At 40.3% G+C, this 22188-nt stretch overlaps 2 protein-coding genes across 3 annotated transcripts in view; both read right to left on the bottom strand.

Moving 5' to 3' along the window:
• The window catches only part of znrf1 (zinc and ring finger 1), a 54941-nt gene extending 52091 nt beyond the window's left edge, over window positions 1-2850 (bottom strand). The window contains exon 1 of the mRNA XM_067501611.1: window positions 1698-2850. Within this exon, the coding sequence (XP_067357712.1) occupies window positions 1698-2085 (388 nt within the window). The 5' untranslated portion in view covers window positions 2086-2850. The remainder of the gene's footprint in view (window positions 1-1697) is intronic.
• A 1613-nt stretch (window positions 2851-4463) lies between these two features.
• ldhd (lactate dehydrogenase D) lies at window positions 4464-21672 on the bottom strand. 2 transcript variants are annotated; one of them, XM_067501608.1, is made up of 12 exons: window positions 21640-21672; window positions 20820-20936; window positions 17019-17131; window positions 16773-16914; window positions 16423-16564; window positions 16124-16283; window positions 15775-15974; window positions 11574-11702; window positions 10345-10472; window positions 9696-9786; window positions 9107-9218; window positions 4464-7505 (listed from the first exon to the last, which is right to left on the bottom strand). In XM_067501608.1, exons 1-12 carry the CDS (start codon window positions 21655-21657, stop codon window positions 7325-7327), a joined length of 1533 nt encoding a protein of 510 aa, XP_067357709.1. In that variant the 5' UTR covers window positions 21658-21672; the 3' UTR covers window positions 4464-7324. The 2 variants fall into 2 exon arrangements, with proteins under 2 accessions (XP_067357709.1, XP_067357710.1); XM_067501609.1 differs by lacking the exon at window positions 4464-7505 and adding an exon at window positions 7530-8520.
• Between the last annotated feature and the right edge of the window lie 516 nt (window positions 21673-22188).

Raw genomic sequence — 22188 nt, 5'->3', positions numbered from 1 at the left:
AAAAGGTAAAAAGATGTGTTAAATGTTATTTTCTATATGTAGTTTGTGGAAGATCTACACTGAGCCATGTTGTTTCCAGAGACACAACTTGGACTGGATAATGCTCAAAGTAATATTTTTTTCTTTGAAACAACAGCTGTTCTCACTCATTTTGATTAACTGTATATCATTTTTTCATAATCTTGCCTAAAGCCTGATGTTCACCACGTTGTTGGACATTTGCTTATTTCTCATTTGAGCATAAATCAGGTTGCACACTGTTGTCTGAACCCAAGCTTGAGATTCAGCTGTCTGGCTTGTGGTGGCTGAATCGGATCCAAACCTATTAATAAGTACATTGTATTTCATTTCCAAACCCTACCACAATATGCCAACTAGTGACCACGCCCGTGTGAAAATCCCACATTGGTAGAGCAGCCTAAATTGTCCTGAACTCTGCCACAATGCCACTATGGAACAAACAAGTTCATTTAGGAACACACTCCTATATTTTGATTATTTGCTTAAGGCCCATCTCTTCTCCCTTTCATGTGACATCTGACATGCATCTCCAGCCATGTTAACTCGTCCTACTGATAAAAGCACATCAGAGTCGCTAGGTGATACCGGTAAGGAAAAACAGCTGAGATGTTGATGTGCAACTTGCTATTCTCCTGCTGTGAGCTGGTCAGGGCTTTAGTAATGAGAGCCTAGGGACCTGGCTGAGCCTGCTGTGTGTGTGTGTGTGTGTGTGTGTGTGTGTGTGTGTGTTTGAATAGAATATGTCTGTAATCTTCCTTGAAGACTTTGTTGCTGAGTGTTTGTGTGTGTTTCTGTAGTTGCTGTTGAAAAGGAATCACAGCTTGTGTGGATGTATGTATATCTATGTGTATTTCTGTGTTTGTGTGTGTGTATATCTATGTGTGTGTGTATGTGTGTGTGTATCTGCAGCTGTAGGTGTGTGCTTGATGGCCTCACAGGTCCAGTCACCCACAGAAACATATTGTGGTGTGAGTGGTAAGCCGATGATAAGCATGAACAACCCCTTAAACCCTTCTCTCCATCCCGTCCCTCCCTTCCTCTCTTCTTCCTTCTTCACCTTCTTTCCTCCCTCCCTCCTCATCCTCCCTACCCCCTCTTCCTCTCTAATCGTTGGGCTAATTGACTAAGCCAGATTTGGCAACAGGCTCATTACTGTCATCTCACACAACAAGGAATGACCTATGCAGATGGTGCATTGGTGACAGTCAAGACAGAGTGCACCTGCAATGATATGTTCACCAAATCCCCCCCTACACACAAACACACACACCGTGCATATTTCCCTTAATTGCTAAAATAACCTCAGTGTTTCACCACATGCTCATACTCTGAGTCTTTTACTGTAGCTATAGAGCACAGTAGCTTCAATTTCAGACATTTTCCTGCACATAAATGTCAACTATTAAGTGCATTTTAAGCACCTCTGCCAACAAAGGGTGAGAACCTGATGGACATGTTTGACACATAGGTCTTTTTAAAGCCTAAAACTGTTTCTTTTTTTCTGTTTTCTGCTTGCATTCTCATGCTTGGCTTAGGTTTCCCTTTCTAGCACCACTGGTGTCATCCCTGTACCTGCAGGTAAACAAGATGTGCAGGAGCTATATGGTTTTCTCTGATGATTAATCATTCAGTGTCACCCACATTCTGCCTGCATGTGCTGAGTAGACTGCCCTTACCGCTGTGAGAGCTGAACCAGCGGGGTGCGATGTGCAGGGGCAAGGTGTCAGCCAGCGACCCCCGGGACCCCAGATACAGCACCCCGTCCGCATGGTGCCCTCCGCCCCCAGTGTCCTGGTAGCCGGTGCCGTGGGAGGCGGCTGTAGTTCCCCCTGACCCCCCTCCGGCTCGATCCGTGTCCGTCCCTCTGGGGTTGTAGAAGCTGAAGGGCACGGCGGGACTGTGCTCGATGCCCATCCCGGCAACGGAGCTCACCGAGCGGCTCCGCAGGCCCATAGTGCCCCTCGGCTGGTAGAAGTGGGCCGAGGGTGGCACTGCGCTGTCATCCGTAGAGACACCGGGAAAAGCACCCCGGGGCCGCCCCGCCGTGCTCTGCTTTCCCCCCATACAAAGCGGGAGACAAATGGGTGGGGGTTCTGGGTGCACGCAGGAGGGGGCTCGGCTCGATCCGCAAAGGGTCGAGAGAGCCGAAACAGGCTGTCGCCCCCTCCCCTCTCTCCTGTCTGTCTCTCGGCCTTCCTGCCTGTCTGTCCGTGTGTCTCAGCAGGCTCGTCAGCTCTGACTCTCTGCAGACGCAACAGCCCGTTTCCCTGCTGAGCGGAACATGAGCCAGCCCTTACGTCTGGATTCACCTCACCCGCAGACAAAAACCTTGACACAACCGGCGGGGGGGGGACGACGCCGAAAGCCCAGAACGACAAAAAAGACGTGCACCGCAGCGCACTCCCCTCGCTGTCCCAGAAAATTAAGACGGCTGTATCATTGCAGGCGGGACGCGGCAGCAACACGTTTATCCCGCCCGGTCCAGATCAGCAGCGCCGCAATGTGCACTCCGCTGCTCCCGCCTCATCTGATCTCAGACATCGTGACAACTGTTGCTGTCTGTCTGACCGCCAAAAAACGACGGTCTGTCTTTGAGTGAAGAAAAAAGAAAAACAAAAAGAAAAAAAAGAAAAAAAACACAGCGTCCGCCCTGTCCTGTCGCTCCAGTGGTCTCCAACCGGCGCTATTTAGCCAGAGATCGGGGTCACAGTGAAGCCGCTCCCTGCGCTCTGCTCGGCGCTCCGTTCCGCTCCTCTCCGCTACGCTCCGCCGCCGCCGCTGGGGCTGCTGCTACTTGCCAGACAATGGAGACGCTCAGTGCGCAAGCTCGGATCAGAAATTTAGACAAGACTGCGAGTATGGAAGCAAATCATTGCCACAGGAATTTCAGCTCTATCAGGCGGTTAATGTTTCTTGTAACCCACACCTATATTATAATATTTTGAATTTAAATGGTTAGATATTCCAATAGTCAATTCCACTTTATTGATTTTAGGTTTCTTGAATTTCTCACATGGAGTTTCAGAAGTCAACCAATTCAAGTCAACCCCTAAGCAGAGAAGAATAATGCACATTTGTTGAGAGGAGTGAGGGACCCTAATTAAGATTACCATTTTGTAATACAGAGTTAAAGAAAAATATACTTTTACAGAGGAGCAAATCATCTCATCTCAGCAAAATCCAGGATCATGGCTCAAATCAGTGCAACTCCCTATTCGCTTAAAAGCCAACACATTTATTGTTGTCCACCTGACGATTTATTGCAGAAACATATAGAAAAAGGTTATACAGTGAGTCTCCTGAAGGGTTGATAAATGTTGCTATGCATAGTACTGAAACTAGATAGGAGGAAAGTTGTCAAAGGAGAACCTGAAAGCTGCACCAACTTTGAGATTCTCCTCATTCCATCCAGCATGGATCACTTTGCGTTGCTGATCTGGATGTTCTGATCAGAAATTTGATATTATGAAATTCAGCATCTGAATTTGACCAAAAAGAGTTGTTAGATCTGGCCTTATTGAAATGACCTGAATAAAGCTGTTGAATATTAGGCATTGGAATTTTATGAATCAACGAATGTATATATGTGGTGTTTATTTACTGATATTATTGTTATGGCAGTAATTTGGCACAAAGGGACTTTTTTTACTGATTCTAAACTGGCTTGTTAAATTTTTTGCAATATTTGTGAAGATCAACAACAATAAAAACTCATGTTTTCATTTTGAAATAGTATTAATATAAACATGAGCAAAAGTAATTTTTTATAGTTTTGTAGACTTTTATTACTTTGTGACAGAAATAAATTTACCTTCTCTTATTCATTACCTATGATCCTCTTCAGCCAAGACAGCATACTCTTGTTATTACCAAAGTTATTTTTCCACCATATGCTAAATTACTGGGATTACTGGCTCACATGTTTTGTTTGGGATTACTTGGCCTAATCCTGTGTGTGCAAAAGTGCATGTGTGTGTGTTTATGTGTGTAATTAGGACGTTTTCATTCTGTTTGGTGCTTTGTTTCTGTACAATAACACACAGTCAGCCTTGTACAGTCTTCCTAGTCCTGCTACCCAATAAGGTAAACTATGGTAAAGTACTTATGGCAGTAGGTGTTAATCTTGCCTGCTATAATGACAGTAAGCCTATAAATGGTCACCTCTCCTGTCCTCAGGCATGCATGTGCACACGCACACACACAAACACAGACAGGACCTTTATGAAAATTTACATATATTTTGTGAGTTCCCACCAAATTGGCAAATGCCCTGTGTCACTACTGTAAGAAATATTCACTCAAATCAGAAAATGTGGGCACATCCAGAGGAGGATGGCTCTCAACATTAACTAGACCTCTGGTGTCTTGGACATTTTTTTTCTATTTAATGACATCAGTACAGTAGGGTACAAGCAAGTAATAAGTTTTTGCAACACAATATGAGCTATTTGTATAGATTAGCTGCTGTGAAATAACAAAAGCTGTAAGAATCAACAGAAAAGCTGACTTTAAATCTTTAAATTTTATTCATTTACCACAATAAACAACTATGTGCAAATGTTTCCTATATTCACATTTGTAGGCCAGTTGGAGAGCTGAGCAAAGCCTAAAGAAATTCTGCCTTTTTTTATTAATTATTATTTAAGTATATAATTAAATAAAAGTAAAACACATTGTGTCTACAGTGTCTACCAGTGATTATAAGGTATAAACATTATATTAATAAATATATTTTTAAAAAAGTAGTATCTCAAAAGAGTTCAAATTACCATTCTACTGATAGGTACATCTCCATTTTTATGTCTCTGAGCCAGTGACACCTGTTGCCAGAAGCATTATGTTTTCAGGTTGTCTGTCCTTCTGTCCCATTGTGAATGTGACATCTTGGGGACTGTTTTAAAGGAATGTGTTGTAAATTGGCACAAACATCCACAATGGAGTTTTAATAAAACAAAAAACATGCTTATTAAATGTAGATAGGTATCTCTATTTGAGGTGTGTGATTAAAAATATTGTATGAACTGTGTTAGAATTGAATTGAATTTTTAAATCAAGAGACCCTCAACTTTAGGGGCAATAGAGACATTGTGTTTGTTTCAGTCTGAATGTTAAACCAATGGCTGTAAGTTGTGATAAAAGTAGGCATAAAAGACACTGACATTCCCAGTGAGCTGTTTGGAAGGAATGCTGACACTCTATGGTGGAGCGGAATATTGCTCCTTCACTGTAACAGGAGGACTGGATCAAGTTGATACAAACAGTCTGGATATTCTGTTCAGTCTATCTTGTGAGAGCATCCTGACAGCTTGAGTGTCCCCATCAAAAAGAGACTAATCATTTTGAGGAACAGTCTGTCAGGCAAAATAAAAAGCTATTATGTGTCACAATGATCCAGACATATTCGTTTTCTTTTTTTAATCTAAGTATTTCGGATAAGGAAAGGAGACCTATAATATGTTTAAAATCCATATATTGTAGTGCAGCTAACCTCTTATGCCAAGGTATATTTCACTGTTTTAATAAGTGTCACAATAAACTGCTATGTCACCTTCAGTTGCCTAAGCGCTAGTGCAGTCGATCCTAAGAACAAATTGTACAGGGCACAATTCCGCAGCTTTTCCGTGAATTTCTGTGGAAAAAAGCAAAACTTCTTTTTCTGAAGCCTGCTAATGTTAGCTACATTAGGAAGAATACAATTATAGTTGGCAACATGTTTTAAAAATCATTGCTGCCAGAAAAATGTTCATTACAAAACAAGAACACTTAAGTATATTATAAGTATACTGCTTTTCAACTTAAAAAAAAGTATGCATACTTTCTGTTTATTTGTATCTACTTATCTGAGATATACATTAAATTATAAGATATGTAAGAATAATTTACTTATATTAACAACTATATAGAAATGATTCAGTATATTTAGCCTATAATTGTACTTACACTGAACTATCTTTTTCTACTGACAAAAGTCAAGGTGTATTTGTCTTGTACCTATACTTAAGTATACTTGGTATATATGTAATATACAGGAAAGTGTCTTTGGCCCACACTTTTATTTTGGGGGAATAAAAAATAACTTAAGACAATGAACCCCTAACAGCCCATTCCCATCCCCAGCCCGGTAGAAACTGGGGAGGGTTGCGTCAGGAAGGGCGTCAGGCATAAAAACTGTGCCAAATCAACATGCGGACAATAATCCGCTGTGGTGACCCTGAACTCACGGGATAAGCCGAAAGGACAAAAAAAACCAAACAAACAAAAAAAACCTTTAAAACTTTAAAAAACTAAAAGGATCTACTGGGATATATACCTCAAAACATGTCTGTACACATTGAATTATCATGACATTGTGGGAACAGGAACATTTACCTGATCGGAAGAAAAGAAACTGAAGAAAAAAGTTGATTACTTTGAAAATTAATATTTCTTGTATTGAGTGGTTATGCTAAGATAAGTTAACAGGCCGCTGGATTCACAGAAATGTGTGAGTGGTATCAGAGTTCCCAATAACCTGGAGCAACAAAAAAGCAATAAAAAAAGCATAATTCCTTAGCCATTAAACCAGTCCTTTAATATCTAAGAACCAATACCAATAAAAATGAAACATCTGATGTTCCACCTACACTTTTGACACCATGTAATAGCATGTCATGCAGATTTTATACAACGCAGATTTACTCAGGTGGCTGCTGTGCAGTGGAGAAACTGTTAATAAATTATTTTTATAGTCAATGAAATTACAAAAAATGGTTCCTCCAAGCCAAGCTATTAAGTTATTCAGTTCACAGTGACATCAAAATAGGAAAACGTAGCAATTATTTCAATCTGAAAAGCCATGGTTTGCGTTACTTTGTATCAAATGATCAATAAATCAAGAGGAGACAGGATGGTTCATTTTCAAAACAAAACCCTGCATTAAAAAGCACAAACTATCAAAAATTCAATGTAGAATGGGTGTTCATTTTGTTGTATGTATTGGAAGTAAAGGGAATATGCACAACAGGCCTCATTGAAATAGAATGTTTGGATGAAACCTCCCAATGAGGAAGGCCAACTCAATTCCAAAGAAAACATTTGTGGTTTTCTTTATTCACTTTTAGATCACCCTTCATGCAGAATGCATTATGAAAAGTGACTGCAGTCATATCAACAAAACCATCACAGATTTATGTTCAGTGCCTATTTACTGTTACATCTAATTTAGATGCCATGCTTTAACAGCAAACACTATGTGCAATACAACATCACTCTCTGTTCAGACCATGAACAATATGTCACGATGAGTTAGTGACTAAATCGCTGTTTACAGTTGTCTTGGCAGCAGAATTTTCCCAGGATTCATCAGGTTATTTGGGTCAAGGGTGTCTTTAAGACCCTGCATAAGCTGGATAGTCATAGGTCCCATCTCCTCACACAGCAGTACTCTTTTCCCTAAACCCACTCCGTGCTCCCCTGTACATGTACCGTCCATGGCCAGGGCCCGCCTAGAGGGAAAACCAACCACATCATTTTAATGTCAAAAACCAGTTTGTACTCACTATTGTAGTAGCTTCTGTCTTTAAATTGCTAATGATGGTACATAACTACAGATGAAAATGCAAACATCCACCACAGCTATGCCTTTAACTTAATTTTGACTGCACCAAACCCCTAACTACATTTAATGAATTTAACCTAATCAATTTTCACATTATCACTAATTTATATTTAAAAATCTGCATCGAACAACTTTGAGGCTCATGCATTAAGCCTGATCAGTAACACAATTATTGCTATGCTACTACACCTGATACAGTGCACTAGTGCATCCAAAAATAGATGTACAGGAGTATACTTTTGTACTGAAAGGCCCATAATGTGTCTGTGATCTCAATTGACTAAATTGTTTGCACAGTGGAAGCCAGGTGTGATGGTTCTTTAAATGCAGGGTTGTTGGTTTGAGTCCCAGCTTTTACCAGGCCACATACAGAGGGGTTCTTCATCAAGACAATATTAGGGCTATGGTGATTATTGATGTACAAATGTTTACCCTTGAAATTACATATTTTGTTGATTATAAAAGTAAAAAACAACAAAGTAAGGAAACCTCACCCTTTACAGCAAACAGACCCTAAAATAACCATCCCATCCCCAGCTTAAAGGATAACAGTAACTGTACTTAAACAATTCATGATGCAGTAACTACAACCATTTCTACGTATGTACCTACAGTCTTTGAACAACTGCTAATAAAAATGTATGTACCAATTTGGATGACAAATAAAAAATAATAACCAGTCAAATAAAATTTTGCTCCATGCTACTAACCTTTGGGATCTACCGCTAACCCCAGCACAGCCAGAAGTTTTTTACAGGTTTTCAAAACACATTTTAAAAAGCTTATGAAGGGAGTTTCTAACAGCCATTTTAAAACCTCATACTTAAAGTTTAATCCTCTGAAATCAATATCAGCTAAGGGGGATGACTAAGAAGTGATGTGAAAAGGGAGGCACATCTTTTCTGAAAGCAGATGAGGAGAGTGAAAAGGATTAGGCACAGTGTGCAGAGAATTAGGGAGAAAAGAAAAGAGTTGACAATTGAGTGACAGAGAAGGTAACAAGGAAAAGTTGCTAAAATGGGCAAAGTCAGTGAGGCCTCTCTACCAGAGCTTTAAGTTCATTTTGTTCGGTCATTTTTTATATTAATAGTATTGTCCACACTCACCACAGACACTAAAACCAACAAACAATCTTTAGTCATGTTTGGATGCCTGTCTGTCTGCAGCCTGGATCAGCTTGTTCGTCTGTGCCATAAACCTTCATTGTTGTCCAACGTTGTTGTGACACACTGGGTGACATATTTCTTGGTTCCAAAACGTATGGCCAACATAAATATGATTCAAACTGATAGGAATCGCCACAACAATGGAGGTGTATGGCACAGATGTACTAGCTTTTCCAGACTGCAGACTGACAAGTTTATTTAACTAAACTAGATCACGAATTTAAGCATTATTTCAAAAGGGTACCCACACGAATAAAAGTCCTGACTCAGTAACTTGAAGAGAATTGAAGCATGACATTGAAGAGATTCAGAGACTCATTACCTGGCCAGCCTCTCCGAAAACAGATGGACTCGGTGCAGCTCCTCTGGGTTGTTGGGGTCCACCACCATCACACAGTGGAAGTTACCATCACCTACATGACCCGCTATGGGACCTGGAGGTAGACAGACAGAGTGTAAATAATATTTACAAATATTTTTTCAGTTTACAGTTCTCTTTCTGTGTTGCTTGTTGTAATGTGTGTTGAGTACAGTGATACACTTCACAAAGACCATGGGAGTCATCACCCTTGTACTTGGCCATGAAGCCCTTGATATTTGTGGCCGGTTTGCCCTGATCATATTTGACAACCTCTCAACTGTGTCAGACCTGATGAGTGATTTTAGCTCCAAGCAGCAACATACAGTTGCAGTCAAAATGTAAAGGACAGATTTAATTTTAATGGGAAAGGGGACTAGGCCTAACTTAAAGGTGCTTCAGTTGCCCAAAGTGAAAGGGGGTCTCTCGCAGATATTAACATTTGAAAAAATATCTTCTAAAAGAAGCTTATCCATGGATAGAGAAATCTTTCACAATAAGGTTTATGGGGGCTAAAACATATCAATCCAAGATACTTATAAATTCCACTCACCTGTAAGTTTGTTCTCAATGAGGTCCTTCTTTGTATCCACAATGATTTGAGGCAGTTGAGACAAAGGGACACATACATCTGTTGCATAGGCCTACACACACACAAACAGACACACACAAACAGAAGATAAGGTCATTGAATTGGAACAGCATAAAGCAACTGTCTTTTGCAATCTTTAGAATTTAAAACCTTGATAAAGTGAGACATAAAAGTGCCTCAGAATGGTTTTGCTGTTGTGCAGCACAGAGCCATTGCACAAAGCCTTTTAGCAACAGGAGTAATTAACTATCCTGTTGTTCACCATTAAAAGGCATCACACTGAAGCAGCATACAGCAACCCCATATCTTCCGTTCCAGTGACAACAGTCACACAGTAGAGCAATAGTGCAGTAATTAAAAAAATGTATATTACCGTTTTATCCAATTGGAACAGTTCAACTAAATGAATACATTTAGTTGACAGGCTTATTTACTTCTATCAACAGTATTTTCTCTCCTAAATCAAATGGTAACACAGAGGCATTTTTATAGTACTACCGATTTAAGCTAAGTAGTTTGCAAATCTAATTAGCATGTTTCTAGTCAAAATCTTGACTGTTAAAACCAGCTCATAAAAATGATTTTACTAGTACAAGCTGCCTCTCTTTACCTTGCAGCCAGGTCTGAGAGCCTGAGCAGCATACCAGGCATCATGGCGAGCTTTCCACAAGCGGTTCCTTGTTTCTGTATCTTGAGCCCACTGAAAATCAGCACCTCCATTACTCTGAGTGATGTCCGCTGTAGAAACACAAACAGACAAAAACTAATGTTGCAGAATTTTTATTAAGCTATTGAACTGTCTGTAGCTGGTCATTTAATGTTGGTTCTGCAGATCATCAGATCAATTTCGTATGGAAACTTGTAAACAGGTAGCACATCTTATTATGCTAGAAATTTGCTGCAACAGCTTTAATCTAAAAATATACCAGTGACCAGCAGATATTTAGTATGGTTGTGTTTGGTTTTAGAATAAATTGGACAAAGACATTTTGACATAAAGAGCTCATTTTAAGCATAATTTGGGGTGGATATTTTTTTCCTAGGGCTCTTCCGAAATTGTTCTGGGATGATTTACAATAGCACAAATTGCTTATTGTTGTTATAATGGTTTTATGTTGTACATTCTTTCCTCTCAGTATAAAAAAGTTTTTTAACTCCTGTATCTTTAAGGTCCCCCTCAGCCCAAGGCCACTCTCATGTTAGTGGGGGGCTTGTGGAAGCCAGTGGGCCAAGCAGAGTAGCGAGCCAGTGGTTTAATAGGAGGGGGCGGGGGTGACATTGTACACTGTGGTCATGCAGATCCTAAATTACAGTCGTTTTATAGTTTGACAGTCTAAAACATTTTTGGCAGGTCCACTGGCGAACCTTGGGAAAGTCTCAACAATATAGACAGATTTTGTTTTTGTGCGATTTGTTACTACATACGTTCAACTCCATTTTTTTAAACTTTGTGGCAGTTTAATATAGACACACATAATCAAAATCACATAATCAAAATCACTGTTAAATTAGAACTAAAAATACAAAACAGCATAATATGGCGTCTTTAAATATGGGATGGGGTGGCAGTTGAAGAAAATGTGCATGTGAAGTGTGCAAATCTATGTATTTCAGTAAAAGTATGTACTTCTCATATTTATAACTTTACAGTGGCGCTACATAAAATTAAGGGAACTAGCATGGCCATTATTTATGCACAGGTAACCATGGATTTCTACCACCAAACTTCCTCCCAATACATAAAGAGTTTAGAGATATTTTAGCTCCAGCACCCCAGCAGCCCTAGATTAGTTAAGAAGTATTCATTATGGATGGATGGTGATGTGTATATTCACACACCAGTTGTGTTGACTTGTTCCTCGACGCTTCGCTCAGAGCCGTGGAACTCCAGGAACAGCGTTGGGGTCACAGGGTAGGACAGACTGCTGAACCTGTTGCACGCATCAATCATTACATCATCCAAAAACTCTAGATAACACACACACACACACACACACAGAGTCAGAGAACAAAAAGGGTGAAGACAAATATCAGTGTTATGCATCTAAATAGGTCATTGTTCTAGCTTTTGTCATATTTTGCTTAATGGTCATGTACTTATTTTCTAACTGCCACTAACTCATATCAATCTAATTTAACAGTTCATTTCATGATCCACTTCCTTCCAATAGATTCTTTTATCATGCTACTGTAGAAAAACATTTTTTCAGAGAGATCAATAAAATTTCACCTCTTTGCTCCAATTTTTCTAAACCTTGTTCATCTGTCTTTCTCTCTCCATCTCTCTGTTGCGGTTTTATCTTTTTTGAAGGCTAATGATGTCAGCTTCCCCCGAAATAACAATACAGTTCATTTGTATTTACGTGGCAGCTTCAGTCTTGACCACATTCTGTGAGGACATGAACTGAAGAGATTTCGTCCTCCTCCTTAATATATACAACACTAAAACACTGAAGATTTAATTACACTGCTCTGATTTAATCGTCTTGCTGTCACAGTTTGGCAAATCACTCAGATCTTATGCTTATTTTTCTATTTCCAACACATCCACTTTTGAAGAACAGCACATCTATTAGTGGCCAACACCAATCCACGGGCAACATTACATATCCTATGGTTTCATTCATACACGCCATCTGATTCCCATAGACTAGCCAACAATTGATAAAAAAATGCAAACAAGGAACACCTCTGACCAGTTTACACTATGTGCATCCCCTGAAACATTCAATCCCCTAATCTGCTGTTTAGGCTGAAGCCTTTTAGCTCAAATATTAATTGACTGATAAAAATTTGAGGATTAAACAATTTACCCCAGGTAATTTAAACAAAACAAAATAGACCAGTAGTGATGAGCCAAAATATTACTATCACCTGGTAGCTTGATTGAATATTAAAATGTTTTTTTTAACTATTATGAATATATAAATGGTAATAGCAAACATATCGCTTTTCTACCTATTGGCACTCAAAGCCCTTTCCACTGCCCCTCGTTCACCCATTCACACACATGTTGACCCTTGTCTTCCACTACAAGTATCAAGTCAAGTCAAGTCAAGTGGCTTTTATTGTCATTTCTACTATACACAGTGGTACACAGTACACAGTAGAAACGAGATAACGTTCCTCCAAGAACCAAGGTGCTACAAACAACACAAGCTATAATAAAGTGCATCGAGTGCAACCAAGTGCAAACAGTGCAGACGAAAAAACAGTACAGACGTACAGTGTAGACAGACAACACAAGTAACACAGGACAGGACACAAGACACAAGACCCAAGACAGTGCCGACCAGTAAACCTACTGTATACTATTTTACAGTACAGTACAGTTCAGTTAAGTGTGCTAGGGGTGTTAAAAAAAAAGAGCAGCATGTAAACGGTATAGTGCATTTAAATGTCCAGCATGTAAAAAAAGTGCAATTGCATTGGAATGTGAAAAAAAAAAAAAAAAAAAAAGCAGCAGGTAAACAGTGCAGTGCAGTAAATGTAGAATGATAAAAGTAAATAAATAATAAATAAGTGGTGGTGGAATGAGATGAGTAGTGAGTGATGAGAATGTGCTGAGTTCGGTTTGCAGTGTGTTTAAGTTCTATTTCAGTTCTGTGTGTTGAGGAGCCTGATGGCTTGTGGGAAAAAACTGTTGCATAGTCTGGATGTGGTGGCCCGAATGCTTCGGAACCTCTTTCCTGATGGCAGGAGTGTGAAGAGTGTGTGTGATGGGTGTGTGGGGTCGTCCACAATGCTGTTGGCTTTGCGGATGCAGCGTGTGGTGTAAATGTGCATGATAGAGGGCAGAGAGACTCCGATGATCTTCTCAGCTGTCCTCACTATCCTCTGTAGGGTCTTGCGATCCGCGACGGTGCAGTTCCCAAACCAGGCAGTGATGCAGCTGCTCAGGATGCTCTCAATGGTCCCTCTGTAGAACATGGTCAGGATGGGGGGAGGGAGATGGGCTTTCCTCAGCCTTCTCAGGAAGTAGAGACGCTGCTGGGCCTTCTTGGTGATGGAGCTGGTGTTGACTGACCAGGTGAGGTTGTCCGACAGATGAACACCAAGGAATTTGGTGCTCTTGACTATCTCCACTGAGGATCCATCGATGAACAATGGAGAATGGTCACCCTGTGCTCTCCTGAAGTCCACAACCATCTCTTTAGTTTTGTCAACGTTCAGAGACAGGTTGTTTGCTCCACACCAGGCTGTTAATCGTTGCACCTCCTCTCTGTAGGCTGACTCGTCGTTCTTGCTGATTAGACCCACCACGGTCGTGTCATCAGCAAACTTGACTATGTGGTTTGAGCTGTGCATTGCTACACAGTCGTGCGTCAGCAGAGTGAACAGCAGAGGGCTGATCACACAGCCCTGAGGGGCTCCAGTGCTCAGTGTGGTGGTGCTGGAGATGTTGTTCCTGATCCGAACTGACTGGGGTCTCCCAGTCAGGAAGTCCAGAATCCAGTTGCAGAGGGAGGTGTTCAGGCCCAGTATGCTCAATTTCTCGGTCAGGTGCTGAGGGATGATTGTGTTGAATGCTGAGCTGAAGTCAATGAACAGCATTCGTACGTATGAGTCCTTACTGTCCAGGTGGGTGAGGGCCAGATGGAGGGTCGTGGAGATGGCATCGTCCGTGGAACGATTTGGACGATACGCAAACTGCATGGGGTCCAGGGAGGTTGGGAGTTGGGTCTTAATGTGCCTCATGACGAGCCTCTCGAAGCACTTCATCACGATGGGTGTGAGCGCGACGGGACGGTAGTCATTGAGGCAGGAGACAGTAGACTTCTTAGGCACAGGCACGATGGTCGTTGCCTTGAGGCACGTAGGAACAACATTGCTGCTCAGGGAGATGTTGAAGATGTCTGTGAAGACATCCGCTAGCTGTTCTGCGCACTCCCTGAGCACTCTGCCAGGAATGTTGTCTGGTCCAGCAGACTTCCGTGGGTTAACTCTGCATAGAGTTTTCCTCACTTCAGCTGTGGTTAGACAGAGCACCTGGTCACTGGGAGGTGGAGTGGACTTCCTCGCCTTCACGTTGTTCTGTGCCTCAAACCGGGCGTAGAAGTGGTTCAGCGCATCTGGGAGGGAGGCGTCGCGGTCACAATCCGGTGAAGTTGTCTTGTAGTTCGTGATCGCCTGGATGCCCTGCCACATGCGCCTGGAGTCTCCGCTGTCTTCGAAAGTTGCTGTCTTATCACACCAATAATGTTGATGTAGTGGCTGATTGGTGTATGAAAGGACCCTGATATATACAGTATGTTGCTGGAGTGTCAAAGCCTTGTGCAATTTTATGATACTAGATGAACTGTGTGTAAGTTTGACTCTTTTGAGTTAAGGTATAGATGAATTTTACCTCCGTGACCGGCTAAAGGGGACTAATGACCCATCCTTATGGAACAAAGTAAAGGTAGGTTGTAGTCTAGGATATAGTAGAAGGTATTAACAATACCCAATGTCTTTAGCTGAGTTATAAGTATTGTTGGCCTGTATCAACTTGCATATGTCTCTGTGAAACCTCACACTTCTCTGGCCAGATTAACCAGACTCAGTAAACCATTTTTACTGCATGAGAAAGTAAAGAGCTTTCTCAGTACAAATGAAGGTATTGTAGAAAATAACTCCAACTCTACGTGTTTACTTTAGCATCCAACATTCCCTAAAACTACACTAGAATTTTTTCCCCCAACAAAAAAAAAGGAACAATTCAACAATGTTATGAAATTTTAATGAATTAGGTTAAGGAATATTCAGGGGTCCAGCAAGAGTTCCCACACCTTCAGACAACGTTTGCAGAATTTTCCCCAAGATCTTCCCAAAATCTTTCTGGAACTGCTTTCAGGCTTATTTAGATTGTACAAAGAGCGAATTTAGGGGACAGGGTTTATTATCATTTAACATAGGCTCTTATATAATTGACGTTATTGACTGTTACTCACTGGGATTAACTTGACACTAACACGTAAAGCTGGCAAACATGTCTATTAAAGATAACATATGGTTAAAAATAGCCATGTGGATACCAAACATTTCATCCTTTTCTCCTCACCGATACGAGCGATAGGTACTCCAGCCTGTAGGATCTGCACTGTGCTGTCTACAGCAGCCTGGATGGATGGAAAAGAGCAGACAGCTGACACCATGGCCTCTGGGATGCCAAATAGTCGCAATGTGGTCTTGGTGATGATCCCAAGGGTGCCTTCTGACCCTACAAACAGGTTTGTCAGGTTGTAGCCTGCTGAAGACTTCCTAAAGATTGATAATTAATTGATAAACACACACAAAAATGTACTTATAAAGGTAATCTTCCACATTATTCTCTCAATGTAACACTCCAAACGTACAACATGTACTTCTGTTTGCATGATATAACTAATCAGCAAACGAAAATGGGTTACCTGGGACGTCGGCCTTTCCCAGCTGTGTGTATAATGGTCCCATCAGCTAGCACCACCTCCAGGTTTACAACGTTTTCCCTCATAGTTCCATAACGCACGGCATTAGTACCAGATGCACTGGTGGCAGCCATTCCACACAGAGATGCATCAGCTCCAGGATCTGAGATAACAAAAACTAAATTACTACTGTTAACTACAGGCCAGTTTCTAGCTCTGGAACATATTGTCTTCATTGACTACTGTTTAATCAATTGTGTGCAAACCAAGTACAGTGACAGCTGGGAAACAGTGTGACTGACCAACAGGAAACCACAGGCCGGTGTCTCGCAGGTAGGCATTAAGGGCCTTCCGAGTCACACCAGGCTCCACTGTCACGTCAAAGTCCTCCTGGTGAAGATCAAGGATCTGGTCCATATTCCTCAGACTGAAGCACACACCCCCCTAAGGGCAGGAGGAATAAACACACAGACTTGCAGACTTGTACACACCAAAGAAGCAGATATTTTTCCTATGTAACAAGCCTTTTCTATTGTCCACTGTAAATGTTTCTACTGTCATTTTGAATGTGGCTCTGACTGATTTCAGCAAATATAACTTTACTATATATTATATTTAGTACTGCACACACATATGCATGGGGTTCTCTCACCTCCACTGCCCCAACCCCTCCTTCAAGGCCAGTCCCAGTGCCAAAGGGGATGATGAGGAGCTGGTGTTTTTGACAGACCTTGGCGAGGGCACTGACCTCCTCCACACAACGAGGAAACACAACCAGGTCTGGTGGGCAACATCTGGGTAGCAGCAATACAACACTCTCACACTCACTCTCTCTTACAATAAGTGAAAATAAATGTAATAAAATTACAATAAATGAGTGTGTCATATGCTGACTGACCTGTGCACAGACTCATCTTTACCATGCTGCTCCCTAACAGCTTTACCCAATGAGACACCATCTTCACCACATATAGATCTGAATGCAGGGAGCGCGCTGTCAAGAACAGCAGCCTGGGCAGAACAACACAAACACAATGACTGCACACAGTGAAATAGGGTTAATCCCAGCAACAGATTAGGACGAAAGGATACTTGAATTTAACAGTTCAGTAGTTTCACAAAGCAGTGTTGTGAAAGAATAACTATGGATAAGCTGGATGACTTATCGTAGAATTTACATAGATACACATTCATTCTATTTTTCTACTTTTTGACTTTTCACAGTTAATTATTACACAGCTAAGTGTCCTTGCCATGGATGTGTTATGAGAATTGGACACTAGATTGAAACATGGCACCTATTCAATCCTATGAAACTCGCACAGTAGTAAACAGTTAAAAAAACTTGTCATTCTTACAGATTCTTGTCTTCAGAATAACCCATATCATTCTTAAGTCATCGCATTAGATGGCCATAGAGCATACTTACTAGAAACCTACTCTAGATATCGCTCTTGTCTTGCCACATGAATACAGGTAAAATAAAAACATCCTAAAGCTCCTCCAGATTTTTAAAAATATACCGGACCCAATCAATTGAAGAAGAACTTGCTTCTTTTATGTCTGGTTTGAGTAGTACATGTAAATGAATGCCAATAAAGTTTCCTCTAACTTCACTACATTAAAACATCTCCCTAATTCTAGCTAAAAGACCTTCAGATGACATCACTTGGAGAAACCTTTAGTTCAGAATATGTTATCTTGTTGCTCACACTATGATGCTTGTAATCATGGTGAACCTGTTTTTCCAGACCTCCTCCAAATGACATCAACTGAACTCCTAATGATGAAAAACTCCTCTTGGTGATGTCATCAGGAGGAGTTTTCAGCTAGAATCAGAGAAATATTTTAATATAGGGACGTCAGAGTTTAAAAGCATTAATGTAAAATTACACCCTAAACTAAAGTCATAAAAAGCAAGTTGAAAATTAGTGAAGTTGCCCTTTAAATTCTTTAAATTCGGCTTTTCTCATTTTTATCAGGGCTCGGGACCGGCACCAGGGTTGCCATTCGTGGCTGGGCGTGGCCACAACTAGATTTCTGCTGCCTTTTGCATCCCAACCCAATCCTCTACCACTGAGCAACCAGGCCCCCTTGTTTTCGTAATGATGCGCTAGGACAAAAAAGGACAAAAGTTGTGTTTCTACCTAATGCGACTACACCAAAGTGGCTTCAGTGCCCAGTTCTGAATCTGGGACTGGCTGAACAGCATCAACAAAAATTCATTTTTGTATTTTTAAATAATTATTCTGATTTACTCATTTTAATTCTAAATCCTAATTTACTCTGATTTGCAGGAACATATACCACATCACTAACACAGATTAACCCACTATAGATTGTAGACATTCAAATTATTTTTTTTAAGGAAGTTGCTTACATCTTCATAGTGCCAACACCATTACACTTTCTGCTGTTCATCTTTAACTAATAAATGACTGACACCTACAAAATTCATAGGTTATGTATTATTTCTTTTTAGAAAGGCAAAGGTCATTATAGGAGGAGGGAACTTCAAGGAGCAGTCTTGTGCCTGCCTTTATCTAAACTGTACACAAATAGTATGTACAGTGATTGACCCACCTTTTTGCGTAAGAAGTTCATGTCTATTAGTTCAAATTTGACAAGGAAGCACAAAAAAACAGTAGGAGCCCAGAGATTTGTGACCAATGCAAACACATTTTTAACCTCCACTAAATCACAGAAACTGTGCAGCTTAGAGACCCACAGCGCTATAAATAACCATAAAAAGATAATAACACCCCAGTGATCAGCCAGACAATGAGCCGAAGATCCAGTAAATGTCAGGTTGATTCTACAGCTACTACTTGATGATAAATTTACAAATATCCGTTTTAGGATAAAAAGAAGTTGGAATGTGTCACTTTAACATTTGAAAGAAAGAAAGCCAGTACCATATCAAAAAAACTTAATCTCCCTTGTGTCACTATTGTTCCAAAGACTGAAGCAGATGAAAAACTGGACATCTAGTGGGAAATCCTGTCCATTCCATCTTCCTGTACTATATATAATCATACACCTGACTCTGAACCAGGACCAGATCAAAACTATTAAGAGCACTTCACAGACTTCCAGTTTTGTAGAATTTACAAATGTGTGACTCAGTGTCGAACTATTGTGTATACAGGACAAATATTGATTATTTGCAATTTGTTTGAATTCACATATTAACAGCCTTGTGACAATCCATATTGTCCATTTAATAAAAGAAATGGATAATAAGATTCCTAAAAGAGTAAAGTTTTCACTGTCTTTAGAGAGTTTTTGGGACTACAGAGTCAGGGAAGAGTAGCAACAAGAATATCTGATAAAGTTACTTTACTGTATTTTTAAATCTTTAAATACACACACATAGGTACATGGTACACATACCTGATTATGTTGAAACTGTTTAATATTTTGATTAACCTGTATCGTCATTCTTGAGGCCGTTACATTGGAAAACTGTTGAGTTGCATTTTATTCTACTAACAGGAGTTATTGGCACTTATTTTACCACATTCATCCATGAAGCTATATGGTGAGTGCAGAAACAACTCTCTATCTGACACTGTTTAACAGCAGTGTCTTCTGCTGCAAAAAGCTACAACACAATTTAAAAGGCTCCGGGAGCAACTAAAAATACATTTACCAATATAAATGTGTAAAAAGTGACGGACTGTCTTCTCTGTCCAAAATGTGTACATTGTCCTTCAGGTGTAGGTACACTGCTGCAGAGAAGACAGATGGTATGAGAGAGTAGGTAAAAGCCTTTTATGTTCCCATGGAGAACCTTTCTCTTAACAGAGGGGGAGGCCTCAGGCACAACCTGTCTTTTTCAAGCTGCCATGTCATCCATCACCTGGAAGATTAAGACCACTTAATATAGCCACCAAGCGGGCCACACCTAATGACCCCCATCTTAGGGGTTTAGGGAGTTAGGGCCTTAATCGTTACATCTTAATGACCACCTCCCACCTCAATGAGCCTATTAAGGCCAGGGTTGAACAAAGGCCTGCTCTGGAGGATATAACTGGTTTCCCCAGACACTTTATTCAGACTGAAAAAGTCCAGTAGAAATGATCCAATCTTCTGATATCCTGAATGTATGAGAATCTTCACTGACATTAGTAAAAAGGTATTTATAAGGTAAGGTCCAAACTTTTTTCAATCATATGTAGAAAGGGGATAAGCTGAATGAAATTCTGTCTAACCCTATAACTGTCCATCACTATGAACAGTTCCTCACCCAGTCTTTAAACTTCCATTTTTGCCGTAGTTGCTTGAAAAGAGGCGCAACAGAACCTGGTCAGTGACTTGCTCGCTTAACATCTGTCCACAAAACGTGTGACCGCGTAGCAATGGTTAATCAACATTTCCCAGATCCCAGCATTGAGCACAGGGAAAACAAAAACGTTACAGTAAAGTTTGTAATTGGGAAGGTTACATTAGTGGATTAAAATGATAGTTACTGATTAACAGTGGGGACAGTAATTGTCCCCAGTGTTATTGTATTAAGTGTTTCACTATTTTTTTTATTCTGTTGTATAAATATGTTATTAGCTTAACATTAGAGAACGATACTAACAGACTAGAACCAAACCTGTGACCCGCTGCTGCATTTTCTTTCATTGAAAACGCTACCTTTCATATTGCAACAATAATTGGAAATCAAATAAAAATTGAACAAACAACTTACTCTCGCGGTGTTTCCTGATTGAATGTTCCGACACTGCAGGAAGCAGCGCCAATAAGACACGAGCGGTCTGCTCCGCGTAAGCCCAAACACCATTGTCGAAGTCCCTCCGATCACAGCCTGGCAAAAACATCGTGAATGTTTAGATAGGACACACACACGGCTTCCGATTGATTCTTTTCACAATAAAACCAAACTATTGAAAGAAAGACATAAAACGTACATTTCACTTAGAATGCTCTAATCTAAGTATTATGGTTATAAGAAAGTTACCACTTTTTATGTTTTATTTTAATCATCACCGTAGGTCAAAACAATTAGGTCAGAATTCCCAGCATCACCAGAAATGTATTGCTAAGTTTTATTTGCATTATCTCTAGCGTGGATTACAATTTTATCTTATTTAAAGTGTCTGGTGCTCAGTTCCAATTCTACAATCAACGTTTTGACAATTACATGACAGATATCACACAAATGGACAGATAACTGCTTTATAAATTTACTCCAGGATTTTATTTAGTGCAGAGGTTCCCACTGTGTTTCTGAGTTTCATATCACAAATAGTTTGAAAGTAAAATGAAAAGGGATCCACTGAAATTTTGGTACACATGCACTGAGAATAGATTAGATTTCCTTATTAATCACAGTAATGGGTGTACAGCTATGTTCATCCCTCACATTGTTGTGTGCATTATTAATGCTGCAGTTAAATCTACAATAAGTGGCAAGTTCAAGTTAAATGGTCTGCACTTACATAGCACTTTTCTATCTATTGGCACTCAAAGCACTTTACACTGCTTCTTATTCACCCACTCACACTCACCGATGGAGGAGCTGCCATGCAGCTGGGCAACACTGTGAGCAACTAAGTTGGGGTTCAAGGACACTTTGACATGTGACTGGAGGAGCCAGGGATTGAACCAACAACTGTGAGATTGGTGGACAACCGCTCTATCTTCCTGCGCCACAGTTTCCTACAAATCACAGAAAAAGGTTGGTGTATAATAACATTTTTATAATTGTAATCAGATGTATGCATGGGCTCTATATAGAAAAGGAAGTTATTGTGGGTAGGGATATAAAGGCTTAGTTGTGTGGTTGGCTGATGTTCTCTAAACGTTCTATTAAATGACATTACCTAACAGCCTCTGGCCCTTTAATTAATAACATCACATTTTAATACTTTTACTTAGTTTACATCTTACTTTTAAGTGTGTACATTTTTGAACAATAATTTTATCTACACTTTACTGATTTTGATTACATTTTTAATATTTTGGTAGCCTACAGTCTGTGTGTTGCGCTTTTATTTAAGTCTACATCACATGTTCCGGTCAGTACTCCGGAAATTGATGGTTTTGGAGAAGGGCGA

This window comes from Channa argus, chromosome 4, assembly GCF_033026475.1.
Source record: "Channa argus isolate prfri chromosome 4, Channa argus male v1.0, whole genome shotgun sequence".
Lineage (NCBI taxonomy): Eukaryota > Metazoa > Chordata > Actinopteri > Anabantiformes > Channidae > Channa > Channa argus.
Note: the sequence above shows the minus strand (reverse complement) of the source record. Positions and strands in the feature narration are given on the sequence as shown.